Below are 20,035 nucleotides of genomic sequence, written 5' to 3' on the forward strand. Positions count from 1 at the left end.
TCAATAATCAGTTTTCAGTCATAAGGTTTATGAATCTTTATTATTTTTGGGGGTTTTTGATAGTGTCTTAAAGGTAAAACTATATATATGTATTAATAGTGTGAATGCCTTAAGTCTATTAAGGATTTTGGATTTCTGAGCGAAGGGAGCCACCTATGTCCCACCGAAAATGGGGATTAACAATAAACTTAAATATTGTGCCTTGATTAATTTATAAATGCAAACTTTTTATACATAATTTAGTAACATAAGTGGAAAAAATGCAATATTATAAGATAACCAAAACAAAAATTATACAAAGTGGTGCAAGCTTCTGGATAAAATATATAGGTTTTACTTCCGGCGGGATCGAGTTGAGACCTCCGGCGCAGCCTCAAAGTGCACCTTTTTGCCAAGTCCACCGCGCACTGTCGCCGCTGATGTGGAGGCGGCGACTCCGACTTGGGTATCCCCGACGGGCTGCTCTGGTTCTACCGCCTTCGCGCCTCGTGCTCGACTTCGAGCAGCGGGCTTCTTGACTGGCTCCTCCTCTTGATTAGCGGCAGACGCTTCTGCAGACGTTTCTGCCACAGGTGTTTTGGCACGTGATCCACCTCGCGTCTTCTTGGTGGGTGGATGCTCCTCCGAGTCGGTCTCGACCTTGGCTTTGCGTGCCGTGGCGCGAACATTCCTTTTGGCCGGCTTTGGGTCCGACTCCTCCGTGTCGCTGTGATGACCGCGAGATAGTCGCTTACTGGCTGGCGCCGATGCATCGGCTACGTCGTCTGCCTTGCGACGTGTAGCACGACCTTTGGCCGCGGGCGCCGGCTCATCTTCCGGCGCAGATGCCACAGGTGTTTTGGCACGTGCTCCGCCGCGCGCCTTTTTAGTGGGCGGATGCTCCTCCGGCTCTGTCTCGACTTTGGCTTTGACTTTGCGTGCCGTGGCGCGAACGTTCTTCTTGGCCGGCTTGGGGTCCGACTCCTCCGTCTCGCTGGGATGATCGCGAGCTCCTCTCTTACTGGCTGGCATCGATGCATCGGTCACGTCGTCTGCCTTGCGACGTGTAGCGCGACCTTTGGCCGCGGGCGCCGGCGCCTCTGCTGGTGGTGGGCTCTCTGGTGTCGCTTTCTTTACGGGGGGCTCTTCATCCTCCACCGCCTTGACCTTGGGTCGCTTTGGAGTCGCCGGACGCGGCGAGGAGTCCACAATCAACTCCAGGGCCTTCGCAGTGAGATTGCGCACCCGACGACTGCGAGCCGATGTGGGCTTGTCGTCATCAGGCACCTCCGTGTAGTTCTTGCGCGGCAGATTGCGTCCCTCGCGCCGCTGCGAACTGATGGGGGTGTCTCCTACCTCGACGGCCGGTTGTTTGGCTGTGCCTGTGGCTGTCAGTGCATCTTGCTCTGGCGCCTTGCTGGTGTCGGGAGTGTCTTCCGCCAAGATGGGCGGCTGCTTGGTTATGGGTGTCGCTGTTAGGGCATCTTGCTCTGGCGCCTTGTTGGTCAAACCCTTGCTCGCCGCTGGCTTGCGTGCCCGGCGCGATGCGGAGTGCGGTTTGTCCTCGTCTGGCGCCTCTTCGTAGTTTTTACGCGGCAGGTTGCGGCCCTCGCGCCTCCGCGGAGTAAGTTCTTCTCCATCACTCGTCTTCGAGGGGGAGCTAATGGTGACAACGGTTGCCGGCACATTTTCCGTGGACAGGTTCTGTAAATCAATTTGATTATTCTGTTCTTCCTCGTGGACATCCTCTTTGCGACCTCGTCGGTGTGTCGTCTTCTTGGCCACTGGCGTCCCGTCGTCGACATTCGCAGAAGCCTTGCGGGCACGTCGCAAAGGTACTTTCTTCTCCGGTGCTGTCAATGGAGTCGTTTCCACATCTGCGCTCGGCTTTCGACCGCGTCGCGTTGGTTTTGCCGCTGGCAGCTCCAAAACCTCTGTTGGGATGTCCTCCTTGTGCTCCTGATCCAAGGACACCCTGCGTCCCCGTAGCTTTGGCTTCGGCTCCGCTATGTCCGCAGTTTTTGGGCCCTCATCTTCGGTAGCCTTGCGTCCACGCCTGCGTGAGTGAGATGGGATCTCCACCGTTTTCTCTGGCGAGTTTGTTTTTATGGGTGCCTCCTCCTCCGCCTCCTTGGGCAGTGGATTAATTGGAGCTGGTTCTGATTCCGAATCCGGCTCGGTTGCCTCTGCAATTTGCTGAAGATGCTCCTCCCCGCTGGTCGAAACGGCTTCAATAGTTTCAGCCGAAGCTTTGCGCGCATTGCGCCTGGTCTTTTTCTCAGGCCCCACAACTGGCAACGGCGGCTCCTGCTTCTCATCCTCCTTATCGTGCTCTGCTGGAGTTTTACCCCTTCGTTTGGGTTTCTCCAGAGCTTCTTGGGCCACATGATCGATGTCTACTGATGGCTTGCGACCCCGACGCTTGGGTTTTTCAATGTGATCGTCCTTAGTTGCTTCCTGGACATTAGCAGCCAGAAACTCGGCGGATTTTCGTGCTCGCACTTGGGGCTTGCTTTCCTCTTCAATAGATGCCAGCGCGGCCTCCGCTTTGGTCTCTTCTGTGTTATCATCCTGCTGTTTACTTCCGGTGGCTTCCAGCACCTCTGCCGATGGTTTACGTCCCCTGCGCTTCGTTTTCTCCACTGGAACTTCTGCAAGATCTTCGCTTTTCTGCTTTTCAATAGAATGAAGTTCATCTGATTTGTGCTTATTGTCTGGTACTAGGCTTACGTCTTCTGATGCTTTGCGAGCCCTCCTACTTGGCTTTTCTGGAACTACTTCCGGCTCTTTCTCTAAGGTCTCAACTGGCAAAGGCTCTTGAGGCTGCTGCTGTTCAGAGCCATCCAAATGGTCTTGATTGGAATGCGGAGGCTTGTCTTTATTGGTGGCTTTCAGGTCATCTTCAGTGTGTTCATTCATGAGCGATGTCGTTTCCGTTTCCTTGGCCGATGGTTTCCGCCCACGTCTTTTAGGCTTTTCTACGGTATTCTTCTGGTTGATAATTTCGTCTTCTTTTGGGTTTGGCATTTCAATAACTGATGACATTGGCACAGGCTGTTCAAGTTCTATTTCTTGAGTGGAAAGCGGAGTACCATCTTCACTGACGATCTCTAGATCAAATTTAGTATTTTCTTTTTTGTCCGACGAGGGATCTGTTTCTTTTGCAGATGCCTTGCGCCCTCGTCTTTTCGATTTTTCAATGGTGCTCTCCTTCTGGTTGGAATCATCATCTTCCTTCTCAAGTTTTGACTCATTTGCTACATTCAGCGACCCAACAGTAACAGGTTCTTGAGGTTTCTGTTGTACCGTCTCTTGTGGCTCCGCCTCTTCTTCTAAGATGGGTTGCAGGACTTCTTCCGCTTTGTGGCCTTCAACATGTTCCTTCTGTTTGATCGGCACAGAATTTTCTGTTGATGGAGTACGACTTCGTCCTTTTCTTTTTTCTAAGATGTCTTCTTGTTTGCTCTCATCTACTTCCGCTGATGGCTTTCTAGCTCGGCCCTTGGGCTTAACGTGCACATCATCCTCTTGCTTATTATCCTTTTCATGGTCATCAACCTCAGCAGAGGGTTTCCGCGCCCTCTTCTTGGGCTTTTCAGATCCGATAGCCTCTGCAGGTCTATCGGAGGAAACCGATCCCTTTCTAGTCACCCGATTTGCTGGTTTAGTATCACCTTCATATGGGAATTTATCTTCGTGATTCGATGGCTTGCGAGTTCTCTTCGTTAACCCAGAAATTGGCTCTTCTAAGTAATTCATTTTTAGGTCGACTTTTTCTTTATTTTCTGTTCCCAAATCTGAAGTACTTTGATCAAGCTCCTCACTTGGTTTATTTTCAGTATTGATTTGGCTTTGCTTAGCATAAGCGTTTGAGACTGGAACTTCCTGTACAACCACGACTGCTGAATTTGGTAGTTCTGAAACAGGTTCAATCTCACCATGATCCGTTTTTCGTTGGTCTGATAACTCTTTTGCAGCGTGATAATCAAGTACTGGTTTATCAATTGTCTTCTGGTCCTGCATTTCTAGCATAGTTTCTGGTTCAGGAGATGCAACGCCTTCTTTCGGAAGGTTATCCAAAGTGGCGTCATACTTTTTAGCGGCACTGACATTTTCTTCTATAGACGCTGGCTTAGCTAGCTCATCTGATACCTGTGGCTCATCTGATGGCAATACAACGGAAACAGAAAAAGAAGTACTTGCTTTTGGTGCACCACATTCTTTGTCATCAATAGTTTCAATAAGTGTTGACTCAGGTCCTTGCGCGCTTGAACTGGAATCATCCAAATCAATGACATCCATCTGTTTCGTAAGTGTAACTTTTTCATCAGTGGACTCGAGTAGCGATGTTTCAGGTTTCAGAGGTGATATATCTTCTTCGTGATGGATATCCAAAGTGGCATTAGAAGTTGTTGCTCTTCTATCACTATCTTTGCCGGCAGTGAGATGTTTTACAAGATCATCTGGTACCTGAGGCTCTTTTGTTGCCTTTGATGCTAGTATATTTTCGTCAATGGTTTCGGGTGGCGTTGTTGCAGGTCCTTGTGCGCTTGAACTGGAATCATCCAAATCAATGACATCCATCTGTTTTGTTAGTGTAACCTTTTCATCAGTGGACTCGAGTGGCGTTGTTTCAGGATTCAGAGGTGATGTGTCTTCTTCGCGATGGATATCCAAAATTGCATTAGAAGTGGTTGCTTTTTTATCACTATTTTTAACGACAGTAAGATGTTTTACAAGATCATCTGGTACCTGAGGCTCTTTTGTTGCCTTTGATGCTAGTATATTTTCGTCAATGGTTTCGAGTGGCGTCGTTGCAGGTTCTTGTGCGCTTGAACTGGAATCATCCAAATCAATGACATCCATCTGTTCCGTAAGCATAACTTTTTTATCAGTGGATTCGAGCGGTGTTGTTTCAGCTTCAGAAGGTGCAATGCTGTCTTTCTCTAGGTTATCCAAACTGGATTCAGAAGTTGATATTCTTGTATCACTCTTTTGAGAGGAAATTAAAGTGACAGACTCTTTTGCAGGCGCTGGTTCATTATTTGATTCCTGAGGCTCATCTGTTGGCAGCGTAAATGAAACAGAAGCATTTGCATTTGATGCAACAAGTTCTTCTACAACAATCTCCTGGATTGAGGTTGTTTCAGGTCTTTGTGCGCTAGAACTTGAATCTTCCAAATCAATTACTTCCATTTGTTCGGTAAGGGTACCTTTTTTCTCAGTGGCTTCGAGTTGAGTTGTTTCAGGCTTAGAAGGTGCAACGCAGTCGTCCTCAAGATTATCCATTGTGGCTACAGTTTTCTTACTAATTTTAGCGTCAGTGTCAGTGACAGATTTATCTAAAGGCGTTGGCTTAGCTGGTTCATCTGATACCTGCAGCTCCTCTGTCGGAAGTGCAACTGAAAGCGAAGGACTTGCTTTTGACTCGACAAATTCTTTTTCATAAATGGAATCGAGTGGTGTTGTTTCAGGTCCCTGGGCGCTCGAGCTTGAATCATCTAAATCAATAACTTCAACTTGACTTTCGGTACGTGTAACTTCAGACGGCTTTTTCTGTGGGGTAAATGTATCATCTATCTGTTGGTCACCTGATTGTGTTTCCATTGCTTCCTTTACAGTTTCCTGTACTTTAGTTGATGCTTCTTGCTCTACAGCGATTGCACTAGATACGTCTTCTTCAGTTTGACGTACAAAACTTTCTTGGTCATTGGAATTTGGAACCTTTAGCTCGATTTCTGGTGCAGATGTATGGTGAATTAAGATTTCTTCCTGGTCCTTATCTGATTCATTTACTCGAGAGTCCGAATTATGCTTTGTAGAAACTTCGGCGGTCATAGATAAAATATTCGGGCAGCTTCCTGTCTCGGAGGACTCTTCCGTAGAAGTCAATTTTACAACAGTTTCTTTATGAACCTCAGCATCAACAGACATTTCTTGACTAGCGTGCAACATGTTGCTTAAGACATTAGACTCTTCGGTTTGCTCCACTATCTCAACTCCATGATTATTGGAAGAGGATTTATCTATATTAGCTTCTGCGGTCTCAGTTTCCTGTTGTTCCGTGTCCGAAATTGGCTTTGTTTTCTCACAACTAGATGGTTCCTCGAGGATAGATACTTTATTGTGCTCATCGGTAATGGAATGCTCAATCAAAGAATTTTCTACCAGTATAGATTGCTCAACTACGTTCGAGTCATTCAAGTCAATCACCTCACCGTCAGCTCCGTTTTGTTTTGACGTTTTAGACACAGATTTTGCAGCTTCTTCTTTATACATATCCTCATCTTGCTTTGTTTTGTCCTTTAGAATATTTATATCGTTGGATTGTTTAGGGATAAATTCCTCAGTTAGTAAACTTTCATCTAGCGGATTTTGCTCTGCAATGCTAGACTCATCTAGTTGAATCACATCTTTGTCTAGTCCACACTCGTCAACTTCCTCTTTGTCCAGCTCTTTATTCTCCTTCATTTGGTCGCAACTAGATGATTCACCTAGAATAGAAACATCTTGGGGCTGAACAGTCGCGGAGACTTCATTTGGAGAACAATCATCCAGTGAAGTATGTTCTACTATGCTCGAGGCATCTAACTGAATGACCTCTTCGTCGGTTTCCTTGCCTGCCTTTTGATCCAAAGCCTTATTTTCCATTGATTCTTCCGGATTAGAATCTTCTTGGGATTTATTTTTTCCGGTATCTTCAATTAATGAACATTCTTTTAATGAAGTTTCCTCAACATGGCTCGTTGCATCCAACTGAGCAACAAGATCGTCTGTTTTTTCTGCTTGATTAGAAGGTTCTTTAAGTTGGCTAGATGATTCATCCAAAATAGGAACTTTGAGCTGATCAGTAATAGATTTATCAATTTGCGCACTTTCATCTATAGGAGTGTGATCAACTACAACCGATGTAGCGATATGAATCTCCTTATCCTCAGGACCGTTTTCGCTTGGTTTTTCAGCTTCCTCTGCGGAGTTAACTTCTTTGCATGATTCCTCTTCTTTTTCTTCAATGTGCGAAGTTTTATCCAGAGAATAAGTCTTAGGCGATAATTGTCCCTGGCCGCTGATTTGAGGATTTTCAGTTGGACTTACATTTGTCGATGTGTCCATCAAAGTAAAATCTTTCGGTATATCTTCGGTTATATCCTTATCTAAGGATTTTTCATTAGGAAGTTCGGCCGCACCCGGTAAAGTTTCCACATTCGGCTGGTCATCGTGATTTTGAATGCTATCCTTACTTGGAGCTGCCAAATTTGTTCCAGTCGATTTTACTGACGAATCCACAACTTCAGAATATTGGATCTCATCGGTTGAGCTGGGAGATGATATATGCTGTGCAGATTCGTCACAAGTTTCATTCTTGGCTGCGTCTTCAAGTCCTGAAGATTCTTCTTGGTTTTCTTTTGCTTTGCTTTGACCATCCGTCTCTTCGGCAGAAATAATTGTAGGTTCATTTTGACTTCCCTGTTGATCTTCACATTGCTCTCGATCTATAGCGGAGATAGTGGTAACGCTGACAGGAGTTGCCTCACAAATTGCAATTACATCTTTTGGAAGTAGTTCAGGTTCTTGACCAACGCTATCACCAGTTGCTGCATTAGTGGTTTTTTGAAGAGGCAGATCGGTTTGTGAATTTGCTGATAATGTTTCGATGATTGGTTGATTTGGTATTGCTTCAGTAGACAATTCATCAGATTTTCTGTCCTCTGAATATTCTTGGGAAGGTGAAGACTCGATGATGGATTGATTTCTATCTTTATTAGTAGACACCTTGTCAGTTTGTTGTTCTGCCAATAAAGTTTCGATGACTGATTGATCAGTGACAGTTTCAGTGGATTCATCATCAAGTTTGGGTTCTTCTGGACATTTTTCAGATGCTGACTTGATAATGACTGGTTCATTAGATTCAGAGGTATTTTTTAGAGACAAATCATTACTTTCTTCTGGAAGTCCATCTGAAGTTGATGTTTCAGTGAGTGGTTTGTCACATTCTACATCAGTGTTCTTTTCAAGATCAGATTGTGGTTGATCCAAATGACAAACGTCTTTCTCTGCAGCTTTTACAGCTACAACTTCTGTAGATTTGACACTTGCAAGGTTTGTCGTCTTGGAATCGACTGCTTTAACATCAACGTTAGGTAAGATGTCCACCACACTGCAGCTAGAAACATTCGAAGGAATGACAGAACTATCTGTAGTTGTGTCTAGGGGAAATATCTCGGACTCTAGGATCGTCAATTCCTCAACGGCAGATTCATTATTTTCTTGACCTGGTGCTTCCTTATTCTTAGAAATATCTAGTTCAATTATCAGAGATTTCTCTTTAAGAATTTCGTCATCTGCTGGTTTTGTAACGTTAATACTGCCCTCAGTTGTGGAATCTTCAACTTCAATCAGTGAGACTTCAATGTTAGAATCCATGTCTTTTTCTTTAACTGATGTCTCAACAACAGATTTGTTGTCAATCAAATCATCGGTTTCTTGAAGCTTGTAGGCTGTAGATGTTTCCCCGAAACTCTTAGGCTTTTTGGGAGTCCCTTCGCATTCATCTTGCTCCTCTTCATCATCACTAAATACTAGGGGCTCAGTAAGACCAACGTTGGAATCTGTGTCGGACCGATCCTCAATGTGATCCGCAGGTTGGATGGTCTGACCCGATGTCCTTGTCTCGTCGACAGTAACGTCACACGACTCCACACCCGTCACTATTAGAGGTTCGGAAAACATAGAGTCCGATGTCTGATCCAGCAACTGTATGCCGCTCATCTCGTTTGGATTGGGCGAGGTGGTCCTGGAACCACCATCTCTGAAGGCGCTTAGATTCAGATCGGCCTGCATCGAAGCCTTGTAAGTGGTGCTGGTCAGAGGATCCTTAAGGGAATTGCCCATTGTTGCCGTATTACAGCCCGTCATCAGAGCCTCCGATGACACGGAGTCATTCAGCTTTGAGGAACCCAAGGGATCCCCACCAGTCGCTGTGCTGATCGCAGTGACATTTATCTCGGCTTCGGTGTCCTCCAAGTTGGTACCAGTTGTTTCGGGCATGTCATCAAAGATTTTGTCCAAATGCAACGTGTTATTCGTCATGTTCAGATCGTATTCGGTGGTCGTCGCCAAAGAATCCTCGCGAGACTTCAATACCGCACTAGCAGGCTCATTTGGCACCATTATATTCCTGGCGCTGGGCGTCTTCAAAATTCCCTCCAGTGGGTTTCCCTGCTCAACGCGAGCCACCGTGATGCTCTTGCTCTTGTGGTACGGCGTGCTACCAGCAGAGGTTTCTAACAGCTCTGCTAAGTTTCCCAAAATTGGTGAATCGGGAATCTTCGGCGTGCGCATCATTTCCCTCAGTCCTTTGAAACGTGGCGTGCTACAATTTTTGGGTGTTTTTAACAAATCTTTCAAGCCGTGGTAGTCCACTTTATCTGCATTATCGACGGGGAGTTCGTTGCCATAATTCTCGTCATCAGCGATGGCCGATTTCTCTTCTGTAACAAAAAGTATCTCAATAAAATATTTTCTTTTTTTAAGTGCAGTGAACATTTCTCCAGTAGGTTGGAATGTGTGAGTTCAGTAAACTATAATTAAATTTTTGTCACTCACCGTCTGCTGGACCATCTTCCTCCAAGATGACGCCCATATCGCCCACAGATTCATCAACTTGATGTTCCCGCTTGGGCGTGTTAATGAGACGCTTCGAATGGCGCGTTGGCGTAGACATTTCCTGTGTAAATCGACGCTTGCGTCGTGGAGTACCCAAGTCTTGGCTTTCCACCGCCGAACAGGAAGCTCGGCGTGTGCGCTTAATGTTGTCCTGCGGATCAGTCTTTTTGTTGGTGTCCACAGAGGATCTACGAGTGCTCCGCCGGGGCGTTGTGGTCAGTGCCCTCTGGTCAACAGAGAGTCGGCGCAAACTTCTCCTAAGTACGGGTGTCTCAACATTTGGAGTTTGTTCGTTCACCTTTTGTGATGTCTTGCCTGCCGTATTAGTTTAAGAAATTAGTTTAGGTTAATTAAAAAAATAACATTTTATACATACCCAGTTCAACAGGTACATCAGTAGACTTAGTCTCCAATGCCACCTCTTCGCAAATTTGATCTTCAATTATTCCATCAGAGCTAGCTGTATTCGTTTAAAAAAATTATTTACTATCGTAAAAATATTTTTTCAAAATAATTTCACTTACCATTATTGGTTTGCTCTGGAATATTTGCATGAACCTCTTCACAAATGCTATCCTCGATAACAGATTCTACTAGTTTTTCGTTAACTGGAATGGTTTTCTCCTTGTCTTGTAGACTATCCACTGGCGATTTTGTTGATACCTCTTCAACATTAGCAGTTTTTATATCGTTTGGCTCCACATCTTCGTCGCAACGTTCCAGTTTTCTATTTTTTTCATCGAGTATGGCATCATCTTTCCTAGAATTCACTTCTTCCTCTTCAGATTTGACATCCTCTTCGACAGAAGAACTTTTCTTGTCAAATACTTCGGATGCGAGCTTAAAGGACACTTCATTTTCCACTTCACCAGTGACGAGAGCAGCTACCGCTTCAAAAACTGTTCCCAGCCCACTCTGTTCCCTTCCTTCGGTTTCATCCATGATGGTAAAAGTGCGGCTTAATTCGTCCTTTGAATCGTCAAGTTTCTCCGGAGTAGAGCACTTGTTCTGGGGCAAACTAAACGTGTTTATCGGACATGGCGATGCCGGCTTCGACGATCCCGGCTTTGGGGATGCGCTCTTGGGCGAATTGAGCGAACGCCGTGCCTTGGCTACCAGCTTGTTGCTCTTGTCAACCCCGGGACTGCGCTTGGCCGCCGCAAATGACTTCCTGAGCTGGGAGACCTTGTTATCCCTGGGACTTTCCATGAGTGATTTTCGCTTGCGTGGCGATGTCTTGGGCGCATTGCCTCTTGCCTGCTCATCCAGCCGGTGCACTGGCGTCCGCCTAACCGGGTGGAAGGGCAAACGACGGGGCGTGGTAAGGCACTGACGACGGGCCTCCAGCAGCGATCCTGGTCGCTTGGCATTGGCCACGGGCGTGGTCTTATCTGTCTGGTTGGCGGTGATCTGCTTCTTGGTGCTGGTAAGAAGCGCCCGTTTCATGAGGGACTGCGGCGTTCGCTTGGGTGTGGCGCCAGTGACGCCACCAGGACGTCGGGGAGTGTTGTTCCGTGACGAAGGGCCTGGTGGCGGCGTGGCGGAGTTGGTTATATCAATGACCAGCGGCGAGGCATCGGACGACTCGTCCGTGCTGTCCACGGTAATGGACGTAGGCGTCTGCTTGGGCGTGAGTGTGGGTCGTAGCTTTGAGGGTGTGGTCAAGTCGATCAGATACATGGAGGACGCTCGCTTGGCCTTCTGCGAGGTGGACGGCGTGCTGAAGTCCATCAGATCGCGGCTGCAACTGTCTTCGTTAAGTTCCGAAAGCACGCCGCCCTTCGGAGTGCTGTACACGCTCTTGGGCGTGGATACGACCGAAGCCGCTTTGACCGGCTTACGCACACAGGTGAAGGACTTCTCCACTTTGACGCCCGTCTCGCGCGGCGAGAACGAGGTGATGACCACGTCGGAGCGGGCGCACAACTGCAACAACTTCAGATGGCTGCCCGGTGGAGTGGCCGTGTTTTCCTTGTTTTGCGTGGAGTCCAGCAGATTCACTTTGGGAGTCTCGCAGGCTGTTATTTCCGAGCTGGGTGGAGTGGAGATATTAAGGCTGTCCACCTCCAAGAGGGATTCGTTCTGATCGCGCGACTCTATGGAAGTATTGCCCTCGTCATCCGAATTAATGCTGTAGTTAAAGCTGAAAAAAAAAATCGGGGAAATAAGGATTTATGAGGACCATTTACAGACAGGCAACACATGCTTGCAACAGGGATTTTATTTCTTCCTATTGTTGTTGCTGTCGGGGACATTCAAGAAATTTTAGGGGTTGGCCAGGTAGGCGGCCTGGCGTCTGCCTGCTGCTTTTCACTTACTTGTGTACCGTCAGGCGTTTGTCGATTTGCGGCCGATGCGATTGCTAAGGGCAAATAGAAAACATTCGGAACATGTATGAATGTCTTAGAAGACTGTACTCGCTGGTGGAGATTGTGGACACTAACCTTCGGCGCGGGGCAGGAGTTCGAGGCCTGCTCGACGGCCAATGTGGTGCTCTTGGGGGTGCTCGGTTCGTCCTGCGTCTCTGAGGACTTGGGGAACTCCCAGGTGTAGACCTTGTCTCGAATGGTGATGCGACAGCCATGAAGCAGGGGACGCTTGCCATTGCACGAGTAGAATTCCTGGTCGTTCAGGTGGATGGGCTCCTGGCTGGACTTGTTGTAGATGTTGACCTAAACAACGAAAACCGCGGAATGTTAGGGCGTCAGGCTAAAACCGTTTTTTGTAGTTCAGACTTACCCTGCCGAATGCGTCGCACTTTATCTCACAAAGCAGCCGCTCCTCCTGCGGATCCTCTATGGTCAGGTCGCAGTTGAAGTAGGAGCCCACCTGGAAGGTGCGTCCCTTGGCCGCCAGGACCACGACTTGGCCATTTTCATCCTCATAGCGCAATCTGGCGCCTTCCAGCGACATTTTCCCAGCGGCGTCGCAAATGCGGCTTGGGTGCGGGGAAAACGAATACCGAAGCGAGTACTAAGAAAAGCCGCAAAGCCGTCGAATCTATTGGTGATTTCGGACGACGCGATTGAACAACACACAACACCCACGAACTTTTCACTGTTTTCTAATTACACTAATCCATAAAACGCTTTTTTTACGGCCTACATCACGAGCTTGCCGAAGTCAGTTAATTGTACCGAAAACTCTGTGAAGGAATTTTTTTTTTTTTGCAATGGACGCGCAAGTCATGCCAACCTGGTGCGAATGCGCCGGCATAGGCGTTACATTTGAAATAAAGGGCGCGGGAACTGGCAACTCGATTTATGTAAAGGTATATACCATCTGAATGCAACAAATAGTTCTTATTTTAATAAGTTGTTACATAGGCATTGTTTTTAAGGATATAAAGAAGTCAGTAATCACACTTGCGAAATGAGAGGTGTTTCTTTCTTTTATCATAAATTTCAGCCCTGGCTTGGACAATCTCTTAGCCAGTGTTGCAAGGTATGAACCACTTACTATTAAATTTAAGTACTGATAATTACTATCAAAATACATTAAAATTTTAAAGAAAACGAGAGCTAACGTCAAGCATGGATTCGAGATAATATATATAGAAAACTGCTAAATTTTTACCCAATGTTTCTAAAGGCAGCTATAGGGTATGTCTAGTCATGATGATCAAGAATGTAGATACTCTTTAATGTCGGAGACGTGTTCTTTTCTGCGTTAGAAACTTCTTACTAATTTTGTAATAAACGAAATTTATGAGGGTATTATAAAGTAAGGGCTATCTATGCATTTTTAATAACATTTTTTATTTTTGTAAAGTTTAACTTTTCATAAGAGCAAAATTGTAAATGTTTATTAAATTGGGTACGCAGCAATACACTCAACTGCTACCTTTCTCAACACTGGTTGTGCAAAGAATTAAAGTGCGGTCCAAGGAAAAGCTTTCGATAGTGCCATCACTTGTAAGTGTCATCCCTAGATTAGAGCCGGAATAAAACAAAAATTCGCAACAAAAGACGGGAAATTTAGGCAAAAGTACAATCGCAATGGACACTGACGCCGCACAAAAAACCTGGGAGCTGGAGAACAACATCCAGACGCTGCCCAGCTGCGACGAGATCTTCCGCTACGACGCAGAGCAGCAGCGCCAGATCATCGACGCGAAGCCCTGGGAGAAGGATCCACACTTCTTCAAAGACATCAAGATCTCGGCTCTGGCGCTGCTCAAGATGGTGATGCACGCCCGTTCGGGCGGCACGCTGGAGGTGATGGGTCTGATGTTGGGCAAGGTCGAAGACAACACGATGGTGAGTGGCCGCAGGAGATGAGCAATCCGCTTTACTGTAGATCGTTCCTTTGCAGATTGTCATGGATGCATTTGCATTGCCAGTGGAGGGCACAGAGACGCGCGTTAATGCCCAGGCGCAGGCCTACGAGTACATGACTGCCTACATGGAGGCGGCCAAGGAGGTGGGCCGCATGGAACATGCCGTGGGCTGGTATCACAGCCATCCCGGATACGGCTGCTGGCTATCCGGCATCGATGTGTCTACCCAGATGCTCAACCAGACGTACCAGGAGCCCTTCGTGGCCATCGTGGTCGATCCGGTGCGCACTGTTTCCGCTGGCAAGGTCTGTCTGGGGGCATTCCGCACCTATCCGAAGGGCTACAAGCCGCCGAACGAGGAGCCATCGGAGTACCAGACCATCCCGCTGAACAAGATCGAGGACTTTGGCGTGCATTGCAAGCAGTACTATCCCCTGGAAATTAGCTACTTCAAGTCGGCACTGGACCGCAAGCTGCTGGACTCCCTGTGGAACAAGTACTGGGTTAACACACTGGGCAGCTCGGGACTGCTGACCAACACGGAGTACACCACCGGGCAGATAATGGACCTCTCCGAGAAGCTGGAGCAGAGTGAGAACTTTTTAGGTCGCGGTACATAACGAGTCGAGGTCGAGATTTATGCATATAACTGACAGTTTTGCACTCCACAGGTACCGATGTAAACGAGAAGCGCTCCGAGGACAAGCTGTCAAAGGCCACACGGGATTGCAGCCGCTCAACCATTGAACTGATACACGGTCTCATGGCTCAGATCGTTAAGGACAAACTCTTCAACAAGGTCGGACTGGGCAAATAGATCAAGACTTCAGAAATATTTCCATTGAATATTAATGGATTTTCTGTTCAATCAGGCGATTTATAAACTCATTCCTTTGGGAAATATTTTAATTAAATCAAGCTTATCCAAAAACAATATAGGGGCGCCTCAGGCGGATAAAAATGCTGAAAACGTGAGTCTTTATTTTGGATAATATTAGAGTTCAATGCTAATTGTTTAAAGAAGCATTGTGGTAGACACTTTTCACAGGTTTAAATAAAAATTTCCTTTTACTCAACGAGTTTACCTAAAAACAGTTTATTTAAAACTTATTTTCGCATCGAAACAATTTGCAATCTAATTCTAGCGTAGATATACGACCTTTTCAACGATTTTGTTGTGCAATAATCACTGCTAAAAATATTTATAGAAAGAGTTTCATATAATTCGTATTTGATAAATTAATTAAACATTCTATTTTGATTGGGATAACTAGGAATTTGAGAATTTTTAACGGCTTTGAATTGTGTAAGACGAGCCGGCGTCAAAGGAGCAACTGAATGCTATTTTTTTTGAAGTAAATGTTACAGAGTCTGGTTAGCGATTGGGGGCTGCAGTAACTGCGCACCTCCCATCAATTAAGGGTTTCATCATTTATGTCGTTGGCGTTTTTTACAACTTTTATTCCTAGATTGCGTGTCTGGCGATGGGTGGGTGGAGATCCCGAGTAGACCCGTAGTCTGCTGTCTGCCCCTGGGAGCATGAGCTACAAGTGAGATGTCAACGCCCTTCCTGCACGTGGCCCAATCAATTGGGCTGGACAAGGGGGCGGTGAAGAAGGGCACTAATTAAATACGTTGTCACGTTTATGGCCGCTGTGACGTACCAAAAGAGGGGCTGCTAATGCAAATACCAGTCCTGTTTAACCGCTATCATCACTTCTGCAAGGAATGCTCATTAAAATGTCAACATTTGTGTGCATGTGAGCTGTTTTTATGTTTGCGCGTATGGGGATTTATTCTCTGAAATTTTAAAATCCTCTTAAAGTTAAACGTAAATTGTGGTGCGATGCAAGCAAAGGGAGAATAAACAAAATTTCAAGATATATAAGGAGACGCCAACGGAAAGCCTGCATAAAGATTTACGTGACTAACTCGCCGTTTGTGCGTGTAAGTTATTGGTAGGAAAGCAATAAAACTTTCATTTTTTGATATTTTATCGAAAAGTAACCGTCAATTGGTATCAACAAGGAGCAATGACATGAAATGTAACACTGCCAAGGGGGCCATACCCACCATTTAGCAAGGGGGAAGGAGGAGTCTAAAGCGAATGCCGAGCGACTATAAAAGTCCTGGCGTCAAACGACTGGCGCTTCATTCGCCTCCTGAATGCGAACTGCAAAGCTTGGTATTTACGATACACAAAGTCCAATCTGGTTGAGGACATCATGGCATCCACAGCATCCTCCTCAAAGTCGTAAGCACCCATCCAATAAAAATCAAAGTAACAACAATGGCAGAAGCGTTCGTTGAGTGCTAGTGCGTGTGTATATTGCCTTGGGAACTGTAGTCAGCATATGCCCCAGATTGTGTGTTCTCATACATTGAATTTGCGTGGAGTTATAAATAAATTAGCCACAGGAAATTACCAACTAAAGCTGAAAGACAGCAACACACATTTTAACGGATATTTAAACCAACGCATTTCCATTTGGACCTGTTGAACAAGGTAAGTGAAACTTAAAGCACGATAGATTTAACGTAGGATTTGTATCTATTTTATTTGACAGGGAAATTTTAAAGCTAATTAACACTATACTCCCTGAAGATTATGTTTTATTGTAATCTATTTTATTTGACAGAGAAACTTTAAAGCTATTTAACTTTGTATTTGCCTATTTCGTCACTACCTATCAGGTTGTTAAAAAATATAAGGTCTAACTGAATGGACTAGAAAGGAACTTGTACAAAGAACGTACAATTTTTGTTTCTTTTCTTTAAAAAAATATATGTTTTCTAAAACAAGAACAAGTATAATATAATAAATAATATTTTCTTTACAATGTCTTTCTTTGAATAATACTCCAGTCATATAAAATATTAGGAGGGTAACGTCCTAATACAATATTTTTTTTTTATTAATTATTATTATTGTTATATTATTATATTAAAAATATTTTTCAGAATTTTCAACCATGTATGGAATGCTTTACGAGAGTGTTCAGCACTACGTGCAGGAGGAGTACGGCTTGGAGATTTGGAAGAAGGTGTGTCACATCATCGACTGCAAGCACAACAGCTTCAAGACGCACCAGATATACCCGGACAAGCTAATGCCGGATATCGCCGAGGCTTTGTCCGCCTGCACGGGCGAGTCCTTTGACTTCTGCATGAACTTCTTTGGGCGCTGTTTCGTCCGCTTCTTCAGTAACTTCGGCTACGACAAGATGATTCGGTCCACGGGTCGCTACTTCTGCGATTTCCTGCAGTCCATTGACAACATTCATCTGATCATGCGCTTTACCTACCCCAAGATGAAGTCGCCCAGCATGCAGTTGACTAATATGGACGACAACGGAGCTGTGATCCTTTACAGGAGCAGTCGCACCGGCATGTCCAAGTATCTCATTGGCCAGATGACCGAGGTTGCCCGCGAGTTTTACGGGCTGGAGATCAAGGCTTACGTCATCGAGAGCCAGAACGACATCAGCGGCGGCACCGCCGGACCCATCAAGCTGACGGAAGGCCCTCTGACCGTGATTGTGAAGTATCGTCTCGACTTCGATAACCGAGAGTATATGGCGAAGCGCGTCAATACGGAGGCCCATCCGTCGCAGCTAAAGATGCCTACTGTGAAACTGGACGTGTTTCTCGACCTGTTTCCCTTCACCATTGTGCTGAACCACGACATGAGAATCACACATGCCGGAGAGAAGATCGTGGAGACGTGGATTATGCACAATCCCGGTGCCAATCCGAAGGGCTTCATCGGCACCCACGTCATGGACCTGTTCCACTGCCGTCGCCCGAAGGACACCACCATCGACTGGGACACCCTGATCCAGATGAGAGCGGTGCTCTTCGAGTTCGAGTTGATCCGCACCGGGCACAACCGAGCTGCCTACGACGCCGTTCTGAACATGGACTTTGAGAACTACGACGAGATGGACCTCAACGAGGCCCAGACAATGGCACTGGCCAAGGCCAAGGAGTTCAACGAAGCGCATCCGGTGGATGCGGACGGAGCCTCGGGGGAGGTCGAAATCGACCCGGCCACTGGAGAACGTCGCTCTTCCCAGGGCCTGCGGTCTATCCTGTTGAAGGGCCAAATGTTCTACATCAAGGATGTGGACTCGCTGATCTTTCTGTGCAGTCCGCTGATCGAGAATCTGGATGAGCTGCACGGCATTGGTCTGTATCTGAACGATCTCAATCCTCACGGCCTGAGTCGAGAGCTGGTGATGGCCGGATGGCAGCACTGCTCCAAGCTGGAGATCATGTTCGAGAAGGAGGAGCAGCGATCGGATGAGCTGGAGAAGTCCCTGGAGCTGGCCGACTCCTGGAAACGGCAGGGCGATGAACTGCTCTACTCCATGATCCCTCGTCCCATTGCCGAGAGAATGCGACTCAGCCAGGAGCAGGTGTGCCAGAGTTTCGAGGAGGTGTCCGTCATCTTCCTCGAGGTGATGAACGTTTACAATGAGGGGCTGAACAGCATTCAGGGAGCCATGCAGGCGGTGAACACCTTGAACAAGGTCTTCTCGGCCCTGGACGAGGAGATCATTTCCCCCTTCGTGTACAAAGTGGAGACCGTGGGCATGGTGTACATGGCTGTCTCTGGTGCTCCTGACGTAAACCCTCTCCATGCCGAGCACGCCTGTGACTTGGCCCTGCGTGTAATGAAAAAGTTCAAGGCTCACGACCTGGAAGACGTGGCCATTCGGGTTGGCATCCACTCAGGACCCGTTGTGGCCGGAGTGGTGGGCCAAAAGGTTCCCCGATACTGTCTCTTCGGAGACACCGTTAACACCGCCTCGCGCATGGAGAGCAGCAGTGATCCCTGGAAGACCCAGCTATCCAAGTACACCGGCGAGAAAGTCCGCCAAGTGGGCTACAAAATAGAGTCGCGCGGCACCGTCAAGGTCAAAGGCAAGGGCGAGATGGAGACCTTTTGGCTACTGGAGGGGCCAGAGCGTTAGGGATTGACAATAATGACAATTAATGAATCTTAATGTTGAGCACCAAGCTCTGAAAAATTGTATGACACCTAAAGCTTTTGTAATTCGTTGCAATAAAAGGGTATTTACCTTATTTTTCAACTCTGGAGAGATTGGGCCCCACAACTATTAGTTAAAAATTATCAAAATTATTATAGTTTTGACAAATTCTTAAGAATATTTTTGTTTTTAAAAAAATTAACTTTAATTTTTATTTTGGAATTTAGGAAGTTAGGACCTTAGACCCATTTTTATAGTCTTTATTATTAACAAATAGGACCGCGAGACATATTTCCCCTTTCTCCACAATCAAATGCTTAATTCACTACCCGCCTTAGCCATTAACAACAGACAACCCTCGTTTCCGAAAATCCATTTTTAATAACTTTTATGGGCGGTTTGCGTGTCACTTTGCAGACCATCAGCTACGCCATCCGCGAAGGACCATCATAAGCCCATTGAATCCTCCTGTGGAGTTGGGTCCAGGGCCTTTTCTCTTGCTCCCGAAAGAAATTAAATTAAGTCATTGTGCGTGTGCTGAGAAAGAGCTGCTCAAATTTCTAGACATTGGGCAATTAATTCCAGTACAATACCGCAAGAAAAAATATATCCAATGTCACAGACTTCCGTTTCGTAATTGGAAGTTAGTTTCACTGAACACTATTTAATTTTTTTTCACAAGACTTGATCTTTTTTCGCTGTGTAGTTAATGTTATCATATTAATTAAGAGTTTATTCTGGGAAACAAAAGAAAACCTTGTGTTATTAATGACATTTTGAGTGGCATTTAAGCGTGCTCAAAATATCGTTTTCGTAAAGCCAGGCAGGCCCATTATCATCCTTTTGGCCGATTCATGCACTGTCCATAAAATTGGCAGCGTTTATTTAATAGGCTCGCCCGAAAATCCCTTTTCAGTTAAGTGGAGCAAAGGCTTTTTGCTTGACGCTGGCAAATCCTCTTTAAATTGCTTTAAAACAACACATCAAATATTGCCAGGACTCAAGGGAACATACACATATTCAAACAGACTTATGTGTGTATTTATTGCAGAGGTATGTGTGAAATGGAATGGCATTTAGTACAGATGCCCTAAAGGGCCGAAGCGAAAAACTCTAC

At 46.0% G+C, this 20,035-nt stretch overlaps 3 protein-coding genes across 4 annotated transcripts; 2 read left to right on the forward strand and 1 right to left on the reverse strand.

Moving 5' to 3' along the window:
* Positions 1 to 193: 193 nt before the first annotated feature.
* LOC108135105 (titin) lies at positions 194 to 12,832 on the reverse strand. The gene is made up of 7 exons (XM_017255681.2): positions 12,385 to 12,832; positions 12,090 to 12,317; positions 11,964 to 12,007; positions 10,170 to 11,788; positions 10,022 to 10,105; positions 9,586 to 9,960; positions 194 to 9,470 (listed from the first exon to the last, which is right to left on the reverse strand). The coding sequence occupies exons 1-7, from the start codon at positions 12,556 to 12,558 to the stop codon at positions 334 to 336; spliced, it is 11,661 nt and encodes a 3,886-aa protein (XP_017111170.1). The 5' UTR covers positions 12,559 to 12,832; the 3' UTR covers positions 194 to 333.
* A 714-nt stretch (positions 12,833 to 13,546) lies between these two features.
* On the forward strand, positions 13,547 to 14,894 carry LOC108135033 (COP9 signalosome complex subunit 5). Of its 2 annotated transcripts, none has more exons than XM_017255570.2 (3): positions 13,547 to 13,904; positions 13,960 to 14,530; positions 14,596 to 14,894. In XM_017255570.2, the coding sequence occupies exons 1-3, from the start codon at positions 13,644 to 13,646 to the stop codon at positions 14,739 to 14,741; spliced, it is 978 nt and encodes a 325-aa protein (XP_017111059.1). In that variant the 5' UTR covers positions 13,547 to 13,643; the 3' UTR covers positions 14,742 to 14,894. The 2 variants fall into 2 exon arrangements, with proteins under 2 accessions (XP_017111059.1, XP_017111058.1); XM_017255569.2 differs by having other exon boundaries at positions 13,549 to 13,904; positions 13,960 to 14,536.
* A 1,054-nt stretch (positions 14,895 to 15,948) lies between these two features.
* LOC108135039 (soluble guanylate cyclase 89Da) lies at positions 15,949 to 19,012 on the forward strand. The gene is made up of 2 exons (XM_017255577.2): positions 15,949 to 16,430; positions 16,886 to 19,012. The coding sequence occupies exon 2, from the start codon at positions 16,897 to 16,899 to the stop codon at positions 18,898 to 18,900; it is 2,004 nt and encodes a 667-aa protein (XP_017111066.1). The 5' UTR covers positions 15,949 to 16,430; positions 16,886 to 16,896; the 3' UTR covers positions 18,901 to 19,012.
* Positions 19,013 to 20,035: the final 1,023 nt, after the last annotated feature.

The sequence above is a fragment of the Drosophila elegans genome, unplaced genomic scaffold (assembly GCF_018152505.1).
Source record: "Drosophila elegans isolate 14027-0461.03 unplaced genomic scaffold, ASM1815250v1 contig_476, whole genome shotgun sequence".
In the NCBI taxonomy this organism is placed as follows: domain Eukaryota; kingdom Metazoa; phylum Arthropoda; class Insecta; order Diptera; family Drosophilidae; genus Drosophila; species Drosophila elegans.

What these genes read in the sequence shown, in the direction of transcription:
- LOC108135039 (XM_017255577.2), top strand. Translation starts at nt 16,897, where the DNA reads ATGTATGGAATGCTTTACGAGAGTGTTCAGCACTACGTGCAGGAGGAG.
- LOC108135033 (XM_017255569.2), top strand. Translation starts at nt 13,644, where the DNA reads ATGGACACTGACGCCGCACAAAAAACCTGGGAGCTGGAGAACAACATC. An exon ending in AGGTCGAAGACAACACGATG is followed by an intron (nt 13,905 to 13,959) that starts GTGAGTGGCCGC and finishes GTTCCTTTGCAG; the next exon opens with ATTGTCATGGATGCATTTGC. An exon ending in TGAGAACTTTTTAGGTCGCG is followed by an intron (nt 14,537 to 14,595) that starts GTACATAACGAG and finishes TGCACTCCACAG; the next exon opens with GTACCGATGTAAACGAGAAG.
- LOC108135105 (XM_017255681.2), bottom strand. Translation starts at nt 12,558, where the DNA reads ATGTCGCTGGAAGGCGCCAGATTGCGCTATGAGGATGAAAATGGCCAA. An exon ending in AGTGCGACGCATTCGGCAGG is followed by an intron (nt 12,318 to 12,384) that starts GTAAGTCTGAAC and finishes TTCGTTGTTTAG; the next exon opens with GTCAACATCTACAACAAGTC. An exon ending in GGAAGATGGTCCAGCAGACG is followed by an intron (nt 9,471 to 9,585) that starts GTGAGTGACAAA and finishes TTTTTGTTACAG; the next exon opens with AAGAGAAATCGGCCATCGCT.